Raw genomic sequence first — 24,649 nt, forward strand, 5'->3', positions numbered from 1 at the left:
TTTGGAAGTAGGGATACCATGAAGTTCATGTCATTTGGAACTGTGCTGTTCCAGTATATTTGAATTATGTTTTATATTTTCAGTAGATCTTACGTTCGGATGAATCTGAGCGGTAAAATTTGTTTTATTTGGAATGTTATCGTCGAGATTGTTCTTGACAGCTCCTTAGCGGAGGTACTGGCGAGTCACATACTCGCAGGTTTTGGTTCTAGAAGTCTTAGAACTGGTCTGATATGACAGTGGTAAATACGATGCTTGTTCATTGTACATAATGTGAAAAAATGGTATCCCGAAAAAACGCCAATAGTACATAATAATAAATAATGATTCATAAATTATCTTTTCATTGGTTTGTCTTACAATAAGAAGCATAATATACTGGTTCAATTCGAAGAACTATATCGTCCAATAGAGCAACAAAACTAATTCAACTAGTAAATAATAATTATTATTATAATATAGCACTGTTTTATTTTTGAAAAAAAAAAATAAATTCAGTCTCCTTCATTTATTTTTTTTACCGTCGGTAGGGAGTAATGTAACATGGTTACAAAGATCATATAAAAAAAGTATTCCCAAAAAAATGATCCAAAAAAATATTATATAAAAAAACAATATATATATAAAAAAAAGATGGATTCAAAATTCAGCCTCTACTTTAAAATAAGGAATCGCGTTCTAAGTCCCTGATTAAACTACCGGGATGAAGAAACCTCTAACAGAGTTTGATATTCATGAAGCGATCTAATTTCGAAACTCAACCCCGACGATAGCCGAACGAACTAACTCGGGCTCAATACGTTTTGGCATGAAGAATATTGAAATTGAGTTCAAGCTCCTCTTTCATTTCAACCAGCATCGGGTGAAGAAGTTAGTTCATGGTGCAACGATAGTTGATAAAATCGAGTCTAGTTGAAAGAGTTATAACGGCATTTATGAGAACTGATAGAGAAGTAATATGACGTGAAACAAAACTCAAAATTGTATGCTAATTTAATTTCATAGAGTTTCAGAAGTTTTTAGCTACAATTTTAATCCATCAGTGAGTTAGGTGAAACTAAAAAAAAACACGTGAGTGGAATGTAAATTTGTAACGAATAATAGATCATGATAGTGTGTTTTCTCTCACTGTAAGGCAGTAGCCATCTTGAATAATAGCCAATAGCGTCCGCAAATACCAATAGCTTCCGTAGAGCATCCAATACGGAATACGCAGGTAAATTATGTGAAAAACCATATTGCAGATTATTTTAATGTTAAAACCCGTTTGAACAGCTCTTTAAACGTACTAGGGTCCCGTACCGTTGATCCGTCCTAGTGACACGCGGCGTGATACTGGCCTATGCAACATCTTTTCACGGTACCGAGGTTTTTCGTGCAACCGAATAGTAGCAGAAACGTGTACTTAATTATGGTAGCATACCCTGGCGACGTCACCGACCATCAACACAGTGAAATTTCACCACGCAAGATAGTCGAGACACCCACCTGCTAGTTGCGGGTAAAACTTGCAAAAGGCGACCGGCCGGCGCAACAAATTGTGTGCAAGCTGTATGACGTCATGCACCACAGGCCGACGTTCGCGTATGAAACACCATCACGTGGCGGTTGAAATTCCGCGCTGTAAGTGCACTTACCATCGTTGGACTCCGAGGGATATTTTCAACGGCTTCCGGAAGTGAATTACAAGTAAGATCGACCTATGTACACATTACTAACCCAACAAAATCATGCAAATGAAGTTTGTAAAAAAGCACCTAAAGAACGAATTATTACTGTTGCATTAAGAGAGAGAGAGGTAGACGATAGACGGTTATTAGATTAAATAAACCTACAATACACCCCGATTGGAAATTGTGTTGGGTGATAAGTGGTCGATAAGTCTGGTTGCCGTGCAAGAGGAAATTTAACTTGATCGGTTTTTTTTTTATAACTTCGTGGATTAGTATAGGCTCTGAGAAGGAAATCCAAATGGTAACCGACTCACCCTAATATTGTACATATTTTGCAAATAGTTAGTCTTTCGGTTTGGTTTTTTTGGTAGCGTCAAGGTTTCGAGTGAGGGTTGTAGATTGGAGAAAGGACTCGCCCTGAGGATCTTGGCCGGGACCGGGACTTAAACAGAGATTAGAACACGCACCTTCGCGGCAGTTTTTCTGCCTGGCGCTTTAAGTGGAGGTTGTTCCTTCCGAACCTTATCTTCCTCTTCCCCTGTCCCATTACATTCTTTCAAATATTACTCCTTAAAAAATCAGAAGTTTCTCCAGGAACTCTCCTAGAGCTCCTCTTCGAGTTTCTCCATCCAGGAATTGATTTTAAAGTTACCCCCAGGAATTCATCTCTTCTTCTAAAATTCTTTCTGAATTCCTCCATTAATTTCCTATGTTAGTCCAGGAATTTGTGCTTGAGTTTCTCCGGGAGCTCCTTCTGGAGTTACGTCAGGAATTTCACCTAAAGATCTTTCAGGAATATCTCATGGAGTTCCTTCAGGAATCCTCCAGAAAGTTCTATAGCTGTGAAAATCGAAAACAATCAAAGAGAATTCCGAAAAAATGCCGTATAAATTTTGAAAATTTATCAAGGATGATAAATAACGCATACTAAGCATCTGATTCGTCATTGATCACAGAGAAAACTGAATAAGCGGTCTCAGGCTCTTAAACAGATTACGCGGCAGAGTTTTTTTTACACCAAAAAAGAAGAATAACTCCTTTGTAATTGGCACATTTTAGTCTGTGCCATTTCTTACTGATCAGGAATATAAGGGCATTCAATCAGCCAGTAAACAGTTCGTCATCCTCCCATATTTTCTGAATACTGTGGTGGATCGATTAATACTAGAAGTGAGTATGTAGTTCCAAGTTTGAGAAGCTTGCACAGCGTCGACTATGTCCATACTGCTTCTTAATACAGTACACCTTCGCCATTTAGTAATTCCTCGAAGTGTTCTTTCCACCTGGCTGGCACCGTAGTATTGTCTGTCAGCAAATTCCCCTCTCCGTCGCTCCACATGGCGGGAACTAAAGCAGTTTTTTTTACGCGTCATTGATAGACGCATAAAATCTCTGTTCAGCAACCCCTGCAAGTGCAAAGCGTTGGACATGGAATTTGATATCGTTGGATATTGAATTTTTGCATCTACAAGATAGTGATCTGAGTCAATGTTCAGGCCTCTGGAGTACCTTACATCTATAACGTCCGAGAAATTACCGTTCGACCATCAGCACGTACGTGGTCTATCCGTGAGCAAGTGTTGTCACTCGGATGTTGCCAGATGGGTTTGTGGATGTTCTTACGTGTGAAATAGACTGCGAATTGCCATCTCTCTAGCAGTTTTCTTCTCGAAGTTTTCACGTTTCAAGATCCGATCTTTCAATCGTTGTTCTTCATTCTTCAGTTGCCGTTGAATCCATCCGTTTGATCTACTTTTGCTCTTCTTGGTAACTGTACCTGGGCTACCTTACCAAGGTTGCGCTGCCTTCATCGCGTTGGAGGGGATGCCTCGATTCTGACACGATGCAGCTCAGTGTGCACAATTTTGAGGTCAGGAGTTGCAGGGTAAGATATTAAAAGAATATTTTATTCTATTTATTCCATTTTATTCCATCAGGTACGCACTGTTGGGTGTATGAGAACATAACAACGGACATTATGGCTGGCGTCGGTCGCCAAGGCCAGCTTTTTACCACTTTGGCCCTCCTTGCTGCCGCCATAACTTAGATTATGAGAATCGTCAAGATTGAGAGACTACCCAGGATTGAGAGAATCAGTCTGTGGCTACCAACTCAGCTACGGAAGGTTGAGAAAATAATAACTGCCTGGCCACAGGGAAAAGAAACGGAGAGCTACATTAACGAATTTAATCGACATCAACGGGACTTCCCGGGAAACTCCAACCCGGGTCTAAGACCCACGTCAATGTTTCGGTCATATGAATCCAACCAATCAGGGCTTTGAAAAGCTTTGCATCATACAGCCTTCTATCACAGTTTTATTGCTGAACAAATTGATTTTAAGGACAAGCCTCCCGGAATCCAAATTTAAATCTACTCGCGTTTTCACAGGCACATCATTCAATGCGGCATAATAAAAATAACATTATAAAAATGACTTTATGCTTTATGTGTTCGTCTTAAGTTTCCTTTTCTGTTCAATATGAATCTGTTTTATGTTATTTTAAATCTTGTTGCTGAAAGGTGAACCTGAGGGTGACCCTATCCTATAAGCCTTCCCTTTGCCAAGTGCCTATCTGGCCTTGTTTGCATCAAGAAAAGTGAAGAACTAATGACCTTATCAAAATTTACGCTAATAAAGACAAAATAGGTTTAACATGTGATTTCTCTTGTATCTTATTTTGCACAAAGTGTTCCTATATAACATTCTGTGGAACAATTTTTGTAAGGATTCCCCTTTTTTATTAGAAGGCTTTTCCAATCAATTTCCACTTTTTTTCTTCTTCTCTCGCCTCACACACAGTTGAGCACATTGGGCACAATTTTTAACTTCGAGGTTTCTTGTTCAAGTTACCGCCTTTCGCATTCATATACCATGTGGCTAACACGATGATACCGTCGTGCGGGGCTTCTTTTGACAAATAAGGGGCTATTTTGGACATTTTAAAACAAGAATTATAACACAAAATACTGTAAAATTGTCATTATTACCAATCGGGTGTCTTGTTGATAGTTGGATGGCAACTTTCTGTTTCATATTTGGTATTTTTCCGTTTATTTTTCTCAAAAATCAAAAATCTAAAGTAGCTCCCGGAGTCAAAATAAGCCCCGCCCGACGGTACTATGGTGCCCAGAGAAGTCTAGAAAATTTCCGATCCGAATTTAACCGGGAATTTAACTCAGTCACCTTAAACATAGTTTTGCTTTATAGCCACGCATCTTTCCGCATGGCTAAGGAAGGCTCCACATAGTCAATTTCTACTTAGTTAAGTCTGAATGCCTGTTCAATGTTCGTAGATCATGAAAATCAAATTGATTAAACATATTTTGCACAGTTTTTTTTTCATTTAGTTTTCAGCTGCTGCTTTTATTTTCTCATAGCGACAAATAATCAATTGGATAATTTATAGCAAGGTCGTGTGATCGAAAGACAGTCATTTCCGATAAAAGAAGCATGCTCAGAAAACCAATTCACATGGATTACCATGTGTGAATGAAAGACTTGAACACCTCCAAATTTCGTCTAGCAATCAGATCATATTATTGAACCAGAATTGATTGAAATTCAATTGAAGTCTCGCACGGTTGATAACCGAACTGACAAAAATAATAATGATGTGTGATTGCCCCTTGCTGTTGCCGAATTCAGGCCTGCACAAAGAACCGAAGATCTGCATTCCTCATGCGCATATGTTTTTGCACCATGAATCAATCCAGATTCATTCATCTATAGCAGTATTCATCCGCAGCCGTGATGAAAAATCACCACAAATCGCGCAACGCCTTCCAATGTAGCGCGACATTCCCCGAGCTACACCGGCCGCCAGCCGTCGATCGTGTGCTCGGTCAGCCCCAACCAAGGAAGACGGACGAAGCGTTCATCGGCGCGGTCTTCTGCTCCAGCGCTGGCTTGTTGGCCACATTGTGTATTATATGTTGTGTGTTGGGCGAATGTTAAAACCAGATTGCCGGGCCACTCGAACGCACAGTCCGATTTCAACAGTTGTCAGGGAACGACGACGACGACACTCCGAAGCCCCCCTCCAGGTCCGTGTAGCGAACTTCATTTTTTTCTACTTTCTGCTGTTATCGTTAGTGGCGAATCCTCTGGGAGCAGAGTGGCATCAGTGATCCAGGCATTTTCGACGGGTGCTTCTGGTTGCTTTGCAGACGGAAAAAAATAGGTGGAATTTTCTTAGCAGAATTGAGACGACTACCACTGTGCGAAAGAAGAGCTATTAGTGCAAAATTGCTTTTTTCTGGCCTTTAGTTGTAGTGCTGGAAGACTGTTTCTGTAGCAAGTTTGGAGAACCGCGGCTAGCAGGCGAAATTGATCTGAGTGGACTTGAGAGTGAGCAAAGTTCAGACCAGAAGCGCGTTACGGTACCGTGATTGTTTCCCTTCGATCGAAAAGTGCAGTGGATTTAGCTGTGGTGCAAAGATTTGACCTAGAGCACTATTTGCCGCCAGCAGCTGACACGGCAGAGAAGAAAAAGTGACTGAAACAGACACAGTGGGAGTTCGTGTGGAGCAGAAGTTCAAGTTCAAGTTCGGAACGAGTGATCAAGTCGAGAGGAGGCGAAAATGAAGTTGATTTTAGTGGTAAGTGTCGGGGTTGCTCGTTTGTGCGCTCGAGCAAGTCTTTTGAGATTCGTTGCGATGAAGTGGGTGAATAAATTAAGGTGCAAATGGCAAACTTTCTTTAATGGGTATAATGCCCTTACGGTTGAAAAAAGAGCGCGTGCAGAATGTGTTTTTTCTTGAATAGAATACTCACGACATTCATATGATCAGTTAATGGTACATGATGTCGCATTCCATAAAATTTAGATTTAAAAAGTGATTTTTAATATTTTGCGAAACAAATTCTGTTTGATGCTTCCTTATTGGAACTTTTTACATATAGCTCGTTTAATAGCACTCAATGTTGTTAGTTTTCTATGCATACAATTGAAAAATCGTTGTCGCTCGTTTCTGACTAACAACACATGCTTGAAAACAAAATGTTGGGCTTTTCAAAGGAATGTTTTGACTTGTTATACGTTGAACTAGTACTATCCTAATTAAATCCATCACATGAATTTAGTTTTACAGATACGACTTCATTGAGTCAAGTAGAAAATATAGAAGTTGACCTTATTATTCAGGTTGAAATACGTATCTTTAAAATACCAATCAAGTGGTGGAATTAAATGAGATAGCTGAAGTAATTTTTTTTTTGTTTTATAACGATCTAGAAAGCCACTATTTTTTCTACATGACTTCTAAAAATCCGTTTTTATGCGATAAATTGCATTTAACATTTTTCAAATTTAAATAAAACATTTTTTTTCTCAAAGTGCCTGATCGTTTCGGAATAAATATAATGTTTCTCCTAATAATAGCTTCAAATGGCTTCTCCTCATAATAGTTTCAAATGAACTGTCAAATTTAAAACATATTAGCCCAGCACTTAAGAGAAGAAATTAGGATGGTATTGATCACCGCATGACTGTGTCGATATTGATATATTGTTCTTTTCAGCGAAAATTATACTTCTTTAAAAATATTTTTTATTGTTCAGCGAGTAAAATTATTCTCACAAAATAAAAAAAAACAAACAATCAATTTTGACTTAGAAGAAGTGATGTTCAAACGTATGGGTGTGAAAAAGTTGAAAAAGCCCAATGGACAATCTTCCAAAATAAACCTCTTATGCTCGATCACTGAATTTATTCAATGTCCATGCCCTCGTATCTCAAATCAATGTTTCAGTTTTAGAGCTGTAATTTGTAATCTTTTGATGTATGATTTCATAATAGACTTTAAACAAATTTAAGGATATTTCGATGGGTATAGCCTAACTTTTGCTCACTATTTCATTTGGAATCTATTGATTTTTGAGCACCAAAATAAGAAACAAAACAGATCAGAGTAACTATTATGAAATATGCCAATCTTTTGAAGCTGCAGTTTGTAAAACACTTATTGCTACAAAGGCTCTGCTAGCTGTCAACACATTAGTAATACAATGTAAAAAATGATCAAAAAGTTGAATTAAAAAAAATTAGTTTTATGAAAGTTTCTGAACAACTTCAGTATATTTCGCATCGATTTTTTCTATCTTTATAGCACATTCAAAATAATTGATATTTTTAATGAGAAAAAAAAAACTCAATTTTTAAACATGTTTTTATTTGTTTAGGATAATTAAGTTTATGTAATCAAAAATGCGAACCAAAAAAGTCGCACAAAATTAGAGTTCTGTCAAATCATGAGGAAATATTAAGAAGAGTTTAACAGTTGTAGTGGATTCCACTACAGTGTTCCAATCGTACTACCATATTTTATTTCCAATAAACTTAAGATTGATTGAAACGCTTCTAACTTCCTTATTTTAGGACAAAAGATGGAGCCCATCTTTCCGCTTAATTTTTCACACTCATTCAAGAAAAATTGTTATGCGATTTGCTCATCATGAGGTCACTGTAAGTCATTGGTATTGATATCTCCAATGCATGGCTTGTCAGTTTTTCCCACAATCATAACTCATACGCTAAATTGAAATAATTGATCAATTTTGAGTACCGTCATCGGGGGTGGCGATGGGACAAATGGGAATCAAATGGAAATGGGCCACTGTTTCAATAACATAGAGTACTTGTATAATGAAAGTATCTTAGGACAAACATTATATTGCAGTAACAGACATTTTGGGACAATTCAGTTGTCTGACTTACAGACTGTTCAACAAGCCGATGGCCTAATCTCACTCTTCAGACCCACTGTCACTCCCGTTGACGGTATCCAGTTTATTCTCAAGCGCAAGGTGAAGCATGACTAAATGAAAACGATTTGTCAGGATTTCTTCCACGGATTGTGCGATGGATCAGAAGAATATGAAATGTTATGGAAGAATTCAGATAAAAAAAACCACAAGCATAACAACCGAACGAAAATATAGGGTTTTTAGTATCGATTATTTGATCGTAATTTTGTTCCATTTTCATTTGCTCTTGCCTCTCAGTCATAAGAACAGGAGAGTAATATTCAAGCAATATTCACGCGGAACAAATTGATTTTCATTATCCTATCTTTTCCTGAAAGAATGCAAAAATAACTCAATAATAACTTATCGAGATTATACTGTGGGCAGACATACCGTTGTAAATGAAAAAACCCAGATTAATCCACCTAGCGTTGGTGGTGCCTTTCTCGCATTTAGTTAAGACACCAACCTTATATGGGGTTTATATGGTTCGATGTACCATTTTCTTCATAACTTTAAAACGCAATGATCGATCGTTATAAAATTCAATAGTGATCAACAAGGCTTTGTCCCCTGTCGAATGAAACTTGTTGCGAGAAAATCGGTTAAGGATTTCTATATGAAAAGTTGTCTAATGTTTTTCATAGCTTTTGTACACACACATACACACACACACACACACACACACACACACACACACACACACACACACACATTTGCATCACCCTGGCGGAAGACATCGAGTGCTACCAGTGCAGAGACACCGGAAACATGAGAAAGGTGGCGAAAATTCGCTCGATGGCGATTTGGCAGCAGAAGTGGGACAGTACTGAGAAAGGAAGGTGGACCCACCGGCTCATTCCAAATCTGTCGACGTGGATGAACAGAAAGCATGGCGAAGTAAACTTCTACATGACGCAGTTCCTGTCGGGCCACGGATGCTTTCGGAAGTATTTACATCGGTTCGGACACACCAATTCCCCGCTGTGTCCAGAATGTGAGAATGTTGAAGAGACGCCGGAGCACGTGGTGTTCTATTGTCCGCGGTTTGCGGAAATTCGTAGAGAAATGCCTGTCTCAAGGGCGGATAATATCGCAGAGCAAATGTGTCACGAGGAAAACACGTGGAATTCGGTAAACAGAGTCGTGACGCAAATACTGTCGGAGCTGCAGCGTAGATGGAGGCGAGATCAGCGAATAAGTGCCAATTCTGGGGAGTATTCAGCGCAGTGAGCAGTGTTTGGCTTCGGGTCGTCGCGGCGCTGGTGAACCGGAAGTTTTCTGCCAACCGGAATCGTCGGACCGACCTCGGCACTCGAACAGCCAACCTGCAGAAGAAAGAAGAAGAAAGGACGAGGACGATGTCGAGAAAATGCGTCAAAGCGTCCCCTGCGGTAGCCGCCGGTAGTCGGGGCACCACCAGTGCGGAAGTTTCCTTCACCGGAACTGGTGGACCACCCTCGACGCCGGGGGGAGTCAGGAGGATTCGAGTCTGGAAGTTCGGTGCATGACCGTCGAGGGATCGAGACTACGTTGCAGTGGAGCAGTGGATTAGCCAGCCAGTCGGCGAACTAGCCTAAGCTAGGGGCCGGAATTTTAGAAGAAGTGCATGAGCACAGACCCCCCCCCCCCCCGAAGTCGCAGCATCCAGTGGTCCCGGGGGGATCGAGGCAAGGAAGATAAGGGACCCGGTTTATCCGGGAGGCACATTTTTAGCAGGTCGGGAGGAGCCCATCCCTGTTCGCCTTCGAGCATAGTGTGGATGCTCGAGGTGTCTGTCGCGCAGATTTTTGATGGCCTTTAACCCTCGTAAAAAAAAAAAAAAAAAGACAGACATGTGTGTGGTAAGGCCACCTGGAAAGCCGGCAATGCGCTGGCACGATACCATGGTGTTCTTCTAAAAAAGCGAGTCACGATGTTCGATGCTGCAAGGACACGCAGCTAACCTCGAGGGTGCGTCATGCACTGGCCCCCCTTTGAAGCATTACTTTCTGGTTGTACCGAAGGGACGATGGGCTTGGCGGCAATGGAAACGGTTTAGCTGGTCGGGGATGCAGCCCTGCCTCCCTCATTGGAGGTGGGCCCTAACCCAGCACTTCCTGGTCAACCCAGGATGTCTGTTGAGCAGATTCCCCCTCCATTGTTTAGGAAGAAGAAAAAAAAAAAAAAAGACAGACATGTGCTCAGTTCGTCGAGCTGAGTCGATTTGTATATAATACTATGGGTCTCAGAGGCTTCTATAAAAAGTTCGTTTTCGGAGTGAAATGATAGCCTTTCGGTACAACTTAGAGAAAGGCAAAACACTTTAAGGCCGATAAAAATATTAAATTTATTTTATGTCACCCCCCCCTTCATTTTTCCAAAAATATCGAGGGGGCGAAAAAAAAACTTTTTTTTTATGGGTTTTGTTTTTTTTTTAAATTTTGAGCATTATGTTTGTTTTTATTTTGGCACGAAATATATCATTTATAGTCCATACATTTGTCACCAAGAGTATTTAAAGTGAAATTACGAGCAAATATTTCTATCGGCATAAATATTCTATATTCGTCTAAGATCCCTTGCAATATGTGACCGACCCATTTCCATCCACGCTTTCGAACACCTATTGTTATCGGTATTTAGTATTTATCGGTTGCTCGGCACACGTTATCCAACTGTTATCGGCGAAATTATAAATTTTAGACATCATGTGCGTTTCACGATAGAGTAAAACATTCGAATTTTGGTGCGTGTATAAATCCAATCCGATTGGGTCTCCAAATATTTCGAAAACTCGTGAAGGTAGCCATTCTGACTAGTGCTTCCATTCATTTCATTTATTTAGTTAACATCTAAACAGATAACACTGAATCAACAATTTGACGCCACAATGCACGGTTCGAGGCCGCATCTCTCCATCCTCGGATACGCCCCACGCTCGCCAAGTCGTTCTGCACCTGGTCTGCCCATCTCGCTCGCTGCGCTCCACGCCGTCTCGTACCTGCCGGATCGGAAGCGAACACCATCTTTGCAGGGTTGCTGTCCGGCATTCTTGCAACATGTCCTGCCCATCGTACCCTTCCGGCTTTAGCTACCTTCTGGATACTGGGTTCGCCGTAGAGTTGGGCGAGCTCATGGTTCATTCTTCGCCGCCACACACCGTCTTCTTGCACACCGCCAAAGATGGTCCTAAGCACCCGTCTCTCGAATACTCCGAGTGCTTGTAAGTCCTCCTCGAGCATTGTCCATGTTTCATGTCCGTAGAGGACTACCGGTCTTATTAACGTCTTGTACATGACACATTTGGTGCGGTGGCGAATCTTTTCGACCGCAGTTTCTTCTGGAGCCCGTAGTAGGCCCGACTTCCACAGATGATGCGCCTTCGTATTTCACGACTAACGTTGTTGTCAGCCGTTAGCAAGGATCCGAGGTAGACGAATTCCTCGACCACCTCGAAGGTATCCCCGTCTATCGTAACACTGCTTCCCAGGCGGGCCCTGTCGCGCTCGGTTCCGCCCACAAGCATGTACTTTGTCTTTGACGCATTCACCACCAGTCCAACTTTTGTTGCTTCACGTTTCAGGCGGGTGTACAGTTCTGCCACCTTTGCAAATGTTCGGCCGACAATGTCCATGTCATCCGCGAAGCAAATAAATTGACTGGATCTGTTGAAAATCGTACCCCGGCTGTTACACCCGGCTCTCCGCATGACACCTTCTAGCGCAATGTTGAACAACAGGCACGAAAGTCCATCACCTTGTCTTAGTCCCCGGCGCGATTCGAACGAACTGGAGTGTTCGCCCGAAATCTTCACACAGTTTTGCACACCACCCACCGTTGCTTTGATCAGTCTGGTAAGCTTAAGGTAATTTTCCATAGCTCTACGCGGTCTATACTGTCGTATGCCGCCTTGAAATCAACGAACAGATGGTGCGTTGGGACCTGGTATTCACGGCATTTTTGAAGGATTTGCCGTACAGTAAAGATCTGGTCCGTTGTCGAGCGGCCGTCAACGAAGCCGGCTTGATAACTTCCCACGAACTCGTTCACTAATGGTGACAGACGACGGAAGATGATCTGGGATATCACTTTGTAGGCGGCATTAAGGATGGTGATCGCTCGAAAGTTCTCACACTCCAGTTTGTCGCCTTTCTTGTAGATGGGGCATATAACCCTTCCCTTCTACTCCTCCGGTAGCTGTTCGGTTTCCCAGATTCTGACTATCAGTTTGTGCAGGCAGGTGGCCAGCTTTTCCGGGCCCATCTTGATGAGCTCAGCTCCGATACCATCCTTACCAGCTGCTTTATTGGTCTTTAGCTGTTGAATGGCATCCTTAACTTCCCTCAAGGTGGGGGCTGGTTGGCTTCCATCGTCAGCTGAACTGACGTAGTCATCTCCTCCGCTGCCTAAACTTTCACTGCCTGTACTCTCAGCGCCATTCAGATGTTCCTCGTAGTGCTGCTTCCACCTTTCGATCACCACACGTTCGTCCGTCAAGATGCTCCCATCCTTATCCCGGCACATTTCGGCTCGCGGCACGAAGCCTTTGCGAGATGCGTTGAGCTTCTGATAGAACTTGCGTGTATCTTGAGAACGGCACAGCTGTTCCATCTCCTCGCACTCCGCTTCTTCCAGGCGGCGTTTCTTCTCCTGAAAAAGGCGGGTCTGCTGTCTCCGCTTCCGTCTATAACGTTCCACGTTCTGCCGGGTACCTTGCTGCAGCGCGACCGCCCGCGCTGCGTCCTTCTCCTCCAGAATCTGTCTGCACTCTTCGTCGAACCAATCGTTCCGTCGACTTCGACCCATATACCCGACGTTGTTCTCCGCTGCGTCGTTAATGGCTGCTTTAACTGTACTCCAGCAGTCCTCAAGAGGGGCCCCATCGAGCTCACCCTCTTCCGGCAACGCTGCCTCGAGATGCTGCGCGTATGCAGTGGCGACATCAGGTTGCTTCAGTCGCTCTAGGTCGTACCGCGGCGGTCGTCGGTACCGAACATTGTTGATGACGGATAGTTTTGGGCGCAGTTTAACCATCACCAGATAGTGGTCAGAGTCGATGTTAGCGCCACGATATGTCCTGACGTCGATAATGTCGGAGAAGTGCCGTCCATCAATCAGAACGTGGTCGATTTGTGATTCTGTCTGCAGTGGTGATCTCCAGGTGTACCGATACGGGAGGCTGTGTTGGAAGTAGGTGCTACGAATGGCCATATTCTTGGAGGTGGCGAAATCAATTAGTCGTAGGCCGTTTTCGTTCGTCAGCCGGTGAGCGCTGAACTTTCCAATAGTCGGTCTAAACTCCTCCTCTTGGCCAACCTGAGCGTTCAAATCTCCCATGATGATTTTGACGTCGTGGCTTGGGCAGCTGTCGTACTCACGTTCCAGCTGCGCGTAGAATGCGTCCTTATCATCATCAGTGCTTCCGGAGTGTGGGCTATGGACGTTGATTATGCTGAAGTTGAAGAACCGGCCTTTGATCCTCAACCTGCACATTCTTTCATTGATCGGCCACCACCCGATCACGCGCCTTTGCATATCGCCCATCACTATGAAAGCTGTTCCCAGCTCATGTGTGTTGCCACAGCTCTGGTAGATGGTATGATTACCTCTAAACGTTCGCACCATTGATCCCTTCCAACAAACCTCCTGCAGCGCTACGATGCCGAATCCACGGTCCTTGAGCACATCGGCGAGTATGCGTGTGCTCCCGATGAAGTTGAGAGATTTGCAGTTCCACGAACCGAGTTTCCAATCGCTAGTCCCTTTTCGTCGCAGTGGTCTTCGCCGATGGTTCCGGTCCGTACTCTCTTGTTGATTGTTCGTTGCTTAAGATTTTTTAAAGGCTGGCTTGCAGGGCCTGACACCAAACCCCTAAATTTCCGAAGGACCATTCCTCCTTATTTCCGGTGGACCATGGTGCACAGTTTCACTTAGAGTCCCTCGCTGGCACTCGGACGATGATCAGCCGCCCTAACATGGAGAACAGACGCTGTTGTGAGCCGATCCTGACATGGAGAACAGACGCTCAATAAGATTTGCACCTCCGGAGAGGAGCAAACCCCCCTTCCTGTCAGCATACGACCATAGTTCCCACCGGGGTTGGTTACCCGATCTTCCCTAAGGTTGCTCGTATCCCGGCCAGCACCGCGGGGAGGTAGGGATAGGAGTTGCTGGGTAAGAGGCTAAGGACCGCGAGATGGGGTCTATTTTATTCCTTCAGGTACGCGAAGTACCAATGGTACGCTTTACCTAGCATTTGCCGTGCCACTAGTGCTTCCATGTCGATCCCAATTTTGCAATCTGATGATATCAGACTGTCAAGATATTGAAATCTTTCGATCGTTCGACTACTTCAAAGTTTGAGGGGCTGTTCTCGATGACACTCAACAACATGGTCCTGCTGACGTTGATGGTAAGACGTCCCAAAGAAGCATACGGTCAGCTCATTGAGCCCACTCCGCAGAAAAGAGCGTCTAGGTGTTTCACAAAAATAAACTGTCAAACAGCTCAAGGTATGGCACACGGTCAATCGTACCTGCCAAGATCTCATCGATTACGATGAGAAGTAACCGTGGAGATGAAATACGTCTTTACTTCACATCAGCGACTATGTGAATGGGGTCGGTGAAGCTACGACCATAGCTGTAAATCGCTTGCATTAATGAGCGCCATACAGGTTTTCGTAATTCAGACAATATGAACCGTTCCGTAGTCAATGAATATTTAGCAAATAAAGGGACACTTCAACTTGGTTGACCTGCTCCAGAATGATGCGGAGCGGATATTGCACAATAGTTGCTTCAACATTCGCACAGACAGAATAGGGTCAGCCCTGAACACCTCCGCCGAAAGCCGATCGACCGCGACCTCGAGGTCTTGACCTCTTTAGATTTCATGCGTCGGATGGCTGAGACTTAAAGTGCTCGAACCAACATTTCAGCTGTCCAAGTCAGTGAGTTATTGAGGCAATAATCTCCGGATGCTGAGCCATCCTTTCTTCATCGGTCAGTATGTCCACCTATGCCCGACTGTCCTGTTTTCAGCAGCGCCCGACTCCCACTTACAGATAAACATACCGTTGACGGGACTCGTAATCCTCTGGTCCTCCCTGTTTCTTAGCCTTTGCTTCTCTACGCTCCTAAATCTTCCGCCGCGTAATCCATTCTTTTCGTTTGATGCGCATCTCACCCAAGTTGTTTTCACCGGTTTCGATAAAAGCATTCTTCGCCACCCACTTCTCTTCTACACTGCTACCTTCCAGAACATGCACTACCCGAGTTCCAAGTTCTTCAACGAACGATCTCAGGTTCTTCTCAGATCTTCTAGTCGATTTATTTTGGTTCGTTGCTCGAGCCTCTCCTCCAGCCGCTGAATCTGCGCAAGACGTTGTCGGATCTCGTTAATTAGAAGATGATAGTCAAACGCGATGCTACCTCTGCGTTTATTACGGACTCAAGAAGGCACCGTCTCCGTTTTCAGCTGATCTATTTCTAGATAATCCAAACACTAGTCCTGCCTATAGACACTATAGGTTCCATAGACGAGCGCAGGCACGGTTGGGTTATTTCGATTAAGTGTGTTTTTCCACTTTTTCACAGTGTACCACGCGAATTTGACGTCACACGCTGCGTTGCTTGGGTTGCAATAGTGACGTCATGCTCGTTTGGCTACACTAATTGACAGTTCGTTTGGCTTCACTCGCCTTCGCCTCAGCTCGTCTATGGAACCTATAGTGCCTATAGTCCTGCCCACTACTCGGTTTTCCAATCTGCCAGATTCACGATTCAGCCATCTTGGATTTAAGTATGGCAGAGCCAGCGAGATTGTTTGCACTAGAAATGAGTTTTCCACCCCGCCTTCTTCTCTTCCATGAATTTGGCAGATTGAAAACCTAGTAATGTATTAATCTTGGTCCTGCCAACTAAAAGCAGCTCCTGAGAAGTAAATCAAACGCTTGCTGCAGACGGGAGGATCGGGTGCGACTCCCCAGCCGACAATGCAAGGGGAGGAAAGCCGCAACAACCGGCGATAATCGCCTCCTCTAAGATATTTCACGAAATCTGATTGGAGCAAGGACAAATTGGTGGATGGCAGAGAAAGACGTGACATGTCAGTCACTCACCGATCCAATTGATCAGTTTAAACGTTGGCTCGACCACTTAGAACAACTTCTTCAAGTTCTGACGACTTATCCTAACTCGTATATAGGGAACGGTTGACATTTCTCTGACGGCAGCCGGCAGGATTCCGGCCCGGTTGATCATGTGAGAATCATACTGTCATGCTTCGCATTATCCTGAATTTCAAGAGTCTCCCCATTTGGTAACGGAGAAGCCTTCGATTGTCTGAATCGCAAAAAAAAACTGTGGGCGTCCCAGGGAGGTCTAGACAAAATCGAGAGTCCTGTGCAATGGAGTCGCTAAAGTGAGGCAAGGATAAATGTATTGTATCTCTGTTGTTGATGTTGCTCATCGTAATTGACGAAATCAAGGGCCGCTCTAGCAGCCCACCACCATAGAGCAATCGAATGACCTCGGTCCTCGGTTCTACCAACGTAAGAGCGCTCTACCATGTAGAGTAAACTGAATGACCTGGTCGTACACTCCCACTCGTCAACGTCAGCAAGACCAAATCGCTGTATATGAACAACTCCAACTATACGGTAGCCGGACAAACAGTGGAGAAGGTCAAAAACCAAATCCAGCCAACGTCGGGTGGTGAACCAAGATCAACATAGAACATCCAATCGGCCCAGGCCCTTGCACCAAACCTCGAATACACAACTCTAACGTGAAATCTGTGATGTTATACACCAGTGAGACTTGGCGCGTATTAGCAGAGTTCATATAGAGTTGCAAGTATGCATCAGCCGATGTCTACGTTTTACAGCTCAGGCCTGGTAGCCTCACAACTGGAATGCTGAGCCCCATCGACAATGCCATCGAAATCCAATATCAACAGCAACTCCACAGTGTGAATGGACGTAGGCCGGCTTCACACCACGTAAGAGCGGAGACGAAATCTGCAAGCAAGCACTGGACAGGAATCTGGCCGGACATCGCAGCAGAGGCAGACAAATAAACAGAGAAATAAACGAAGTTGTTAAGAATCAGACTTGGGCCCAAGTCAAGGATGGAGAGAGAAGGAACCCAATCCCAGTGCCGTATAGCCTATGTAACAATGTAACAATACCCATCGCTATGTTTACAGAGTAATAGAGTTTATTTTTGAACTTGTTTGGAAGAATGTTTTATCTATCTATGAATGAAAATGAATTTCTGTTTGTCTGCACCTTATAGACAGGTAAACTACTGAACAGATCAAGGTGAAAATTTGTATGCAGAAGTTTTTGGCGCCGGGGAAGGTTTGTAAGATGATTCGAGACCCCTCGCCAGTATAGAAGGGGAAGGGGGGGCTCCCATACAAATTGAACACCAATTTCTTCATAGCTCGAGAATGAATCAAGAAAATGGAACCGAACTGGCATGTGGAGGTTTTGGAAGGGAAAATATGTTTCAGTGGTGGTTCGAAACTCCTCCCCCTTCTGGAAAGAGGAACTCCCATACAAATGAAGCATACATTTCTGCATAACTCGAAAACAAATTAATTTTAGGCAAAACAAAGTTCGTCGGGTCTGCTAGTTTTTCATAAAAGAAGTGGAACTTTAACTCTTATCTGCAACCAGACACCTGAGAAGACATCTCTGATCGTGCCTCAGATGAGCCACAATGAACCCGTATGCACACCCGTGCACGTTTCTTGCATGGGTGAATTTCGCGTCCTGTATCCTGTCTATGGGTTTGTCCGAGGTCATAACTATGCCGCTAACAAGCATGGCATTCCAATCATTTTAGGAACGTGAGCATGCTGATATGACGTGCTCCACCGATTCTACTTCAGACTTCACCTTAGTATTCCGTATATGTAGCCCGGGAAGTCTGCAATTCCGAACCTATGCAAGAACTTGCACTTTTCCAAAAACAAAAACCAAATTTTCTTCAGAAATAAGTTTCGGTTTTTTTTTTATATTAAATTTTGTGTTAAATTCACTACTGGATAAAAATATGCTACAAATATTCATATTCTTTGTTCTCATTAATATTCCAAATTTTGCACGGAATAATTGCATTTTGGATTTTTTTTTTCCTTGTTATTTTTTTTATTCCCCCCCCCCCCCTCGTACCTTCCAATAGCCGTCGGACATGAAATAAATTTAATATTTGTATCGGCCTAATAAAGAAAAAAAAACGTTGTAAATGTACGCCTCAAGTTGTATATGTCTGTCACCATTTACAATGCTAGAACCACGGAAGCAGCGCGGTACCTGCGTGTTGTCTGTACCATCATCGTACAGCTTTGTGTGTCTGTCACCATCTACAACGATAAAATCGAATAGGAATCATGCGCTACACAATAGAGGTAATAAACTATAGAGGACGATTGTCGCTGCGGTTCCCTTTGTTATCGTCCCCAAACATGTTGGGTACCTATCTTATCTGTTAACGCTAGAGCTGTCATTTCAGGTTCCGCGAGAAGTTAATTTTTGCATTCATAAAATTAATTCTAAAGTGCATAAATTGTTCCTTTTTCTTGTAATTTCGCACCATTACAATACAATTAAACTAATCACATTCAGTTTGTAGTGGTTTGTACGATGAAAGCAAATAATTTAAAGATTTTACACTTACCCCTGATATCGAACACTGCAGGGGAAGTGGAAAATGTTCTGATCACGCAATTTTTTTCTTCCCTCCTTGGTTTATTTCGATATCTGTGAATCTTAATATGTTCCTTCTTTGTTATCATTGTGATTTCAGTGGTGATTGGACTAACATAAGAAAACGCCTGATTAATCCACCTATCGGTTTTGATGCCTTTCACATGTTTTACATATGAAAAAAATGTATGAGAAAAATAAAAATAGCACTGATAGATAAATATATTCCATAATACATATTCTTTTATATTCATAACAAGTTTCACCGTTAAATGCAATTTGTTGCAAACAAATCAGTTAAGGACAAATGCATGAAAATAGGTGATTATTTTGTACGTATATTGTGCACACACATACATACAAATACACATACGCACACACAGACACATTCGTTAAACTGAGTCGATAAGTTTATAGTGAGGGTATGCGATAACACACTTTTTCCTAACGAAACGAAACGAAACGAAATTTAAAATGTCTATGTTGATTCGGATCGAAACGAAACGAAATATGGATTTACTTTCGAAACTTCGAAAAATCAAGGTTCATTTGATTCGAAATTTTTCGAAACGAAACGAAATTTCAATTTTTTTTTCCGCGGAATTTTGATTGAATTGGTTTTACATTATGTACGCAATTCGGATTTCACTTTTTTGAAGTGAAATAACTGTTTTACGACCAATAGAGTTATAATAACAGAAGAGGCAGTCTGTGATAAATCACCGCATTCTCGCCGCATATACCTTTGGCGATAAGGCAAAAACCCAGCACTTATGCCGCTTTCATATTAGAAAGTATGAAAGTATGTGTGTCCTTGGCATATGAGAACAGCTGTTTTAGTCAGTATGAGCTTAAAGCTTAAAGTAAATAACTTTCAGCAGTTTTAATGATCTTTCAACCCGTCCTGGATTTTTTTTTGCAAATTCCATGCGAAGATCTAGAAATGCCCACAAATCTTCAATGTTCCTTACATATTGTGGAAATAGTCAAAGAAGAGCTTAGCTTGATTAACTGTACACATCGTAATTGCTAATCATGATTGTCCGAGAAAAAGCAAATATGCACAGCTCACCAATTAAATAATATTCTTGGGATACAAAAAAGTTATTCTTATTGTATACTTGCTTCGGAGTTTCCAAATCATGACCAATAACGATGCTGGTCACGTCCATATAGTCAATTTAGGATTAGGAGACGAAAATTAGTTTAACACTCATTGTTATGAAATAGCGGTTCTCAACCTTTTCCTAGAGAGGGTACCTTCGAACTTTTGCATTAATTGAGTTACCCTCTATGACTTTTTTGCTGTAAATGAAAATAGTCGTAGCTCTTCAAGTATATCTAAAATGGACCTGAAATCTAACGGAATATATGGCTCTCCATAAACTTTTCTGGAATTTTAATTTTTTTAAACTTCCCAATTAAAATTAAGTTCTTACATCAGGTGCTTCCGAACCTCTTGAAAGGAGGCTTCCGAGCCTCTTGAAAGGAGGCTTCCGAGCCTCTTGAAAGGAGGCTTCCGAGCCTCTTGAAAGGAGGCTTCCGAGCCTCTTGAAAGGAGGCTTCCGAGCCTCTTGAAAGGAGGCTTCCGAGCCTCTTGAAAGGAGTCTTCTGAGCCTCTTGAAAGGAGGCTTGAGCCTCTTGAAAGGAGGCCGAGGCCTCTTGAAAGGAGGCTTCCGAGCCTCTTGAAAGGAGGCTTCCGAGCCTCTTGAAAGGAGGCTTCCGAGCCTCTTGAAAGGAGGCTTCCGAGCCTCTTGAAAGGAGGCTTCCGAGCCTCTTGAAAGGAGGCTTCCGAGCCTCTTGAAAGGAGGCTTCCTCCTTCTGCAAATAGAGGCTTTCGAATCTGTAGACTCTAGAATCATATTCTTAACATATTATTCAACATTCTGTTTTGACCCGGTAGATTGCATAGAAGATTTTTAAAATTTGTTCATTCGAGGTTTTGCCCTTTTGATCTTTTGTCCCACATCTTTTCATCCATTGCACTGGTTGTAAAGGACAGGATTCAATAGGCCATGATTTACTGATCGTCATGCATAGGATAAGGGAGGTATTTTGGAACACCAGTTCGAAGGCTCATATTTTGGACCACAGTGCAAATTCCTCTTGGTGGTCCAAAATAAGAGCCCCCGTAAGGGTGGTCCAAAATAGTAAAAAATATCACAAAATATAAATTTGAAACTTAGAAATACTGAAGACGTTTTATAGAAGAAAACTGCATACGTATTTGTCGACCAATAATGGGGTTATTTATGTAGTGAGCGTTAATAGAAAAAAAATGTATAACCTAAAGTTTTGAAAACAACTTTGCTTAGCGGCGCAGCCAACATTTTTGTTAATATAAAGAACGGTTTAAGTTAAAATTTGTTTCGAAATTCCGCGGAATTCCGTTAAATTTCGTTAGAAGCTAGTTTTTTCTAGCGAAATTTTTGTAATTTTACGAAACGAAACGAAATCATGAAATGCGATTTCGCCATGCTAAAATTCCGCGAAATTCCGCGGAATTTCGTTTCGAACCACCTGAAACGAAATTTTTCGAAATACCGCATATGCTTAGTTTATAGCACTGCAAGTCTCATTCTTCCTCAAAAAAGTTCATCTTTGGGGCGAACATACAGATCTTACGTACACTTAGTGTTTGAGAAGACACAACCTCCCCTCCTCTAGCTATTACAAGAATTCCTTGGGGATCTATCCCTTTAATCCAACGAAATTATTCAACAAAAGATACTTAATTACCGTCTTGATTTTAATCATATATCACTACTGATGACAGTTGAAGGTCAAGATAACTTGGGTTTTCCACTTACCCCATTTCACTGGGTTAAGTGGAAAAATAACTCCTAGATTTCAGATCTATTTTTATAAATTTCAAGCGACTAAAATGGTATGAATTACCGCACAGTTGGTGCAAAATGGACTGTTTTTGAGAGCCTATAATGATTGAATGCATTTAGATCACTTAAACTGCTTTTACAATAAGTTGAACATAAACTATCGATTTTTCCTTTTCCACTTCCCCCAGTGTACCTTAAAGTTAAAAATCATTTATTGGCAAAATAGAACTAAACTAAAACATTCAACTGGAATGCTTGCGGACAACATTACATAGAAATGGTATGATCAGGAAGATCTAGAAAACTCGCTGAACCTGCATGAATCCAAAACCTGAAAAAGAATTTTGTTCTGTAATAAATTCTATAAATGCGAACCACAAAAAACCAATGTGCGAACGAAATTTCGGTTCAATGTCCGACATCAATGTTTCAGCAGTGCGCCCGCACTGCTGAGTCCCAAATGCCACTTCGTCCGTCCAAGAAAAACATTTTGCACAGTGTTGTACAAAATACAGCGCATGTAGTAATGTTTCATTACCTGATGAAAAAAAACTTCAGTACTAGGAAACCCTTATGAACCGCATTGGACTGATGCTGCTTTACTTCAGAATCTTTTTTCGGTTTCACAGCCCTTGTTCATTGAAACATTTTTCAACCCATTTTCCATCTTTTCATGATTCTGCATAAAATACCCGATACGTATCTGTTCCAGATAAAATTTTCCATTATGCCGCAATACAATGAATGGTTGCAGAGCGACCGTATCGAAGGTAGAAACATCATCCACTTTTCACGTGTGATCTGCACATTGCAGCAGCACAAGTTCAAAAGATCGGCGCGATGATCTTGATCTTGCGATCGTGGAAATACCCGTCACGCCCCCATGTTATTGCAAAGCACAAGTCGGTATCGATATAAATTGTTTTCCGAGCGCCGAGCGCCTCTACTCGGAGACTTATATATAGGCCCACCATCATCGATTCAGCATTTTACGGCGAATCGATTGATTTTTCGTATAGTCTCGTTTTTCATTTATTACCGACTGACCTCGGCCGTTCGTTCTTATTTTCCTTCATTATTTTCACATTTATGTGTACACTGTACACACATTCCGTCGAGTTTGCCGGGAGGCTACAATGCGCATTCTGTGCAGAAGCATAACGATATTTTCGCATGTACCACCTACCAGCACATCGTTGCCGCTGCTCCTGGGCGTGCAGTCCGAAAGAAGCGATCTAACTGTAAACAACTTGAATGTATGTTTGCTGATACGTGTTTGTGTGCCTTACCTCTGTTGAATCTTCAATCTAATCGAGACACCACACCGGTCAGTCGAAGAAAGGAAGGTGTTGAAGAGCCCCTCCAGGGTATGCCTACTGTTTTTGCTCACTGGTTAGTATTTTTTTGCATTGATTGTTTTTGGTATAGATGGTCCGGCTGTTTCCACTTCTTGTTTAAAGAATTCTAAAGAGAAATGTAATTACGAGAAATTTAATTTTTGGCAACATTTATTGGTTTTGTCGGATCTACGAACAGTAAAAGGAATGGGAAAACTGGAATGCGAAAACTATTCGTCGATACTGATTCTACTAGTTTTGCTAAATCTAGGTATAGGTACAAACTTTGTTTTGAAATAGATCTCATCACATCCCTTCCATGAAATAGATGATAGATAGATAGATGATAGATGTTTTGCCAGTGATGACAGCGACAATCTTCCTCTTTAGTGTATTGCGCAGTTCACACTCAATTGGACTACACAGTTTGAAACAGCAACCTGTACAAGTGTGATTCACAAGTGTGATCTGTCAAAATTTTGTTGATCGCTTGACAGGTTGAAACGTCAGCCCTTTGTTATGGTTCAAATTCAATCAGCTTTGCATGATTTTTGTTCTGATTCCTGCACACAGTAGTTAGGAATGGTCAACGGAAACGTTGTTTTACGAAATTTGTAGCATAAGAGAGCGCAAATACCAAGTTTCATTGCCTTTACGGCTATTATTTTCTCGGTCTCAAAAGAGCACAGCTGGCAATTATTTACCGAAAAAGCAAAACGACTATCAGCAATTGGATTTCTGCTTATGAAGAAAACGGATTAGTGGCCCCCAAGCAGCGACAGCAGATAAACCGAAAATTTTCCGCTGAACAGCGACAATGGATTCTTGGACTCTATCAGAAGAACCTAGTGCTATATCTGGATGAATGTCGAGACCCGTTCCACTGCCAGTTTAGCAAAAGAATAAGCGCAGCAACGGTTTGCAGAATCCTTCATGCGGAAGGACTGACCTGGAAGGCGTTGGAACGTAGGGCGATACAGATAAAGGAAGAGGAGATACTGCGATTTTGTTCCGAAATGAATTCCTTTCATTGGGATATTTATATGCTTGTATTTCTGGATGAAGTATCCTTGGACAACAAGGGCGTTTTAAGGAAACGGGGATATGGAGTGAAAGGAAAAAGATTAATTGTTAGAGGTGAGTTCGTAAGGCGTCCAAGAGCATCATTTTTATGTTTCCTCGGTCTCCATGGAGTTCTTGACAGCTTTGAAACTGCGGGAACATTTACGCGGAGAATATTTTTTGAATGTTGCCGGGAATTTGCTCTCCATAACGAGAGAGTTCACCGTTATCCCGGATTCAACTCAGTTTGGATCATGGATGGCGCACGGATCCACTGTGATCCAAATATAATA

The 24,649-nt window shown here is 42.2% G+C and overlaps 1 protein-coding gene across 2 annotated transcripts in view; it reads left to right on the plus strand.

The window, feature by feature from the left end:
* Positions 1–5,603: 5,603 nt before the first annotated feature.
* The window catches only part of LOC134218444 (uncharacterized), a 207,702-nt gene continuing 188,656 nt past the window's right edge, over positions 5,604–24,649 (plus strand). Inside the window, exon 1 of one of the 2 annotated variants that reach the window (XM_062697442.1) lies at positions 5,604–6,275. In XM_062697442.1, coding sequence (XP_062553426.1) covers positions 6,258–6,275 — 18 coding nt within the window. In that variant the 5' untranslated portion in view covers positions 5,604–6,257. The remainder of the gene's footprint in view (positions 6,276–24,649) is intronic. The other variant, XM_062697441.1, reaches the window with a different exon arrangement.

The sequence above is a fragment of the Armigeres subalbatus genome, chromosome 2, assembly GCF_024139115.2.
Source record: "Armigeres subalbatus isolate Guangzhou_Male chromosome 2, GZ_Asu_2, whole genome shotgun sequence".
Lineage (NCBI taxonomy): Eukaryota > Metazoa > Arthropoda > Insecta > Diptera > Culicidae > Armigeres > Armigeres subalbatus.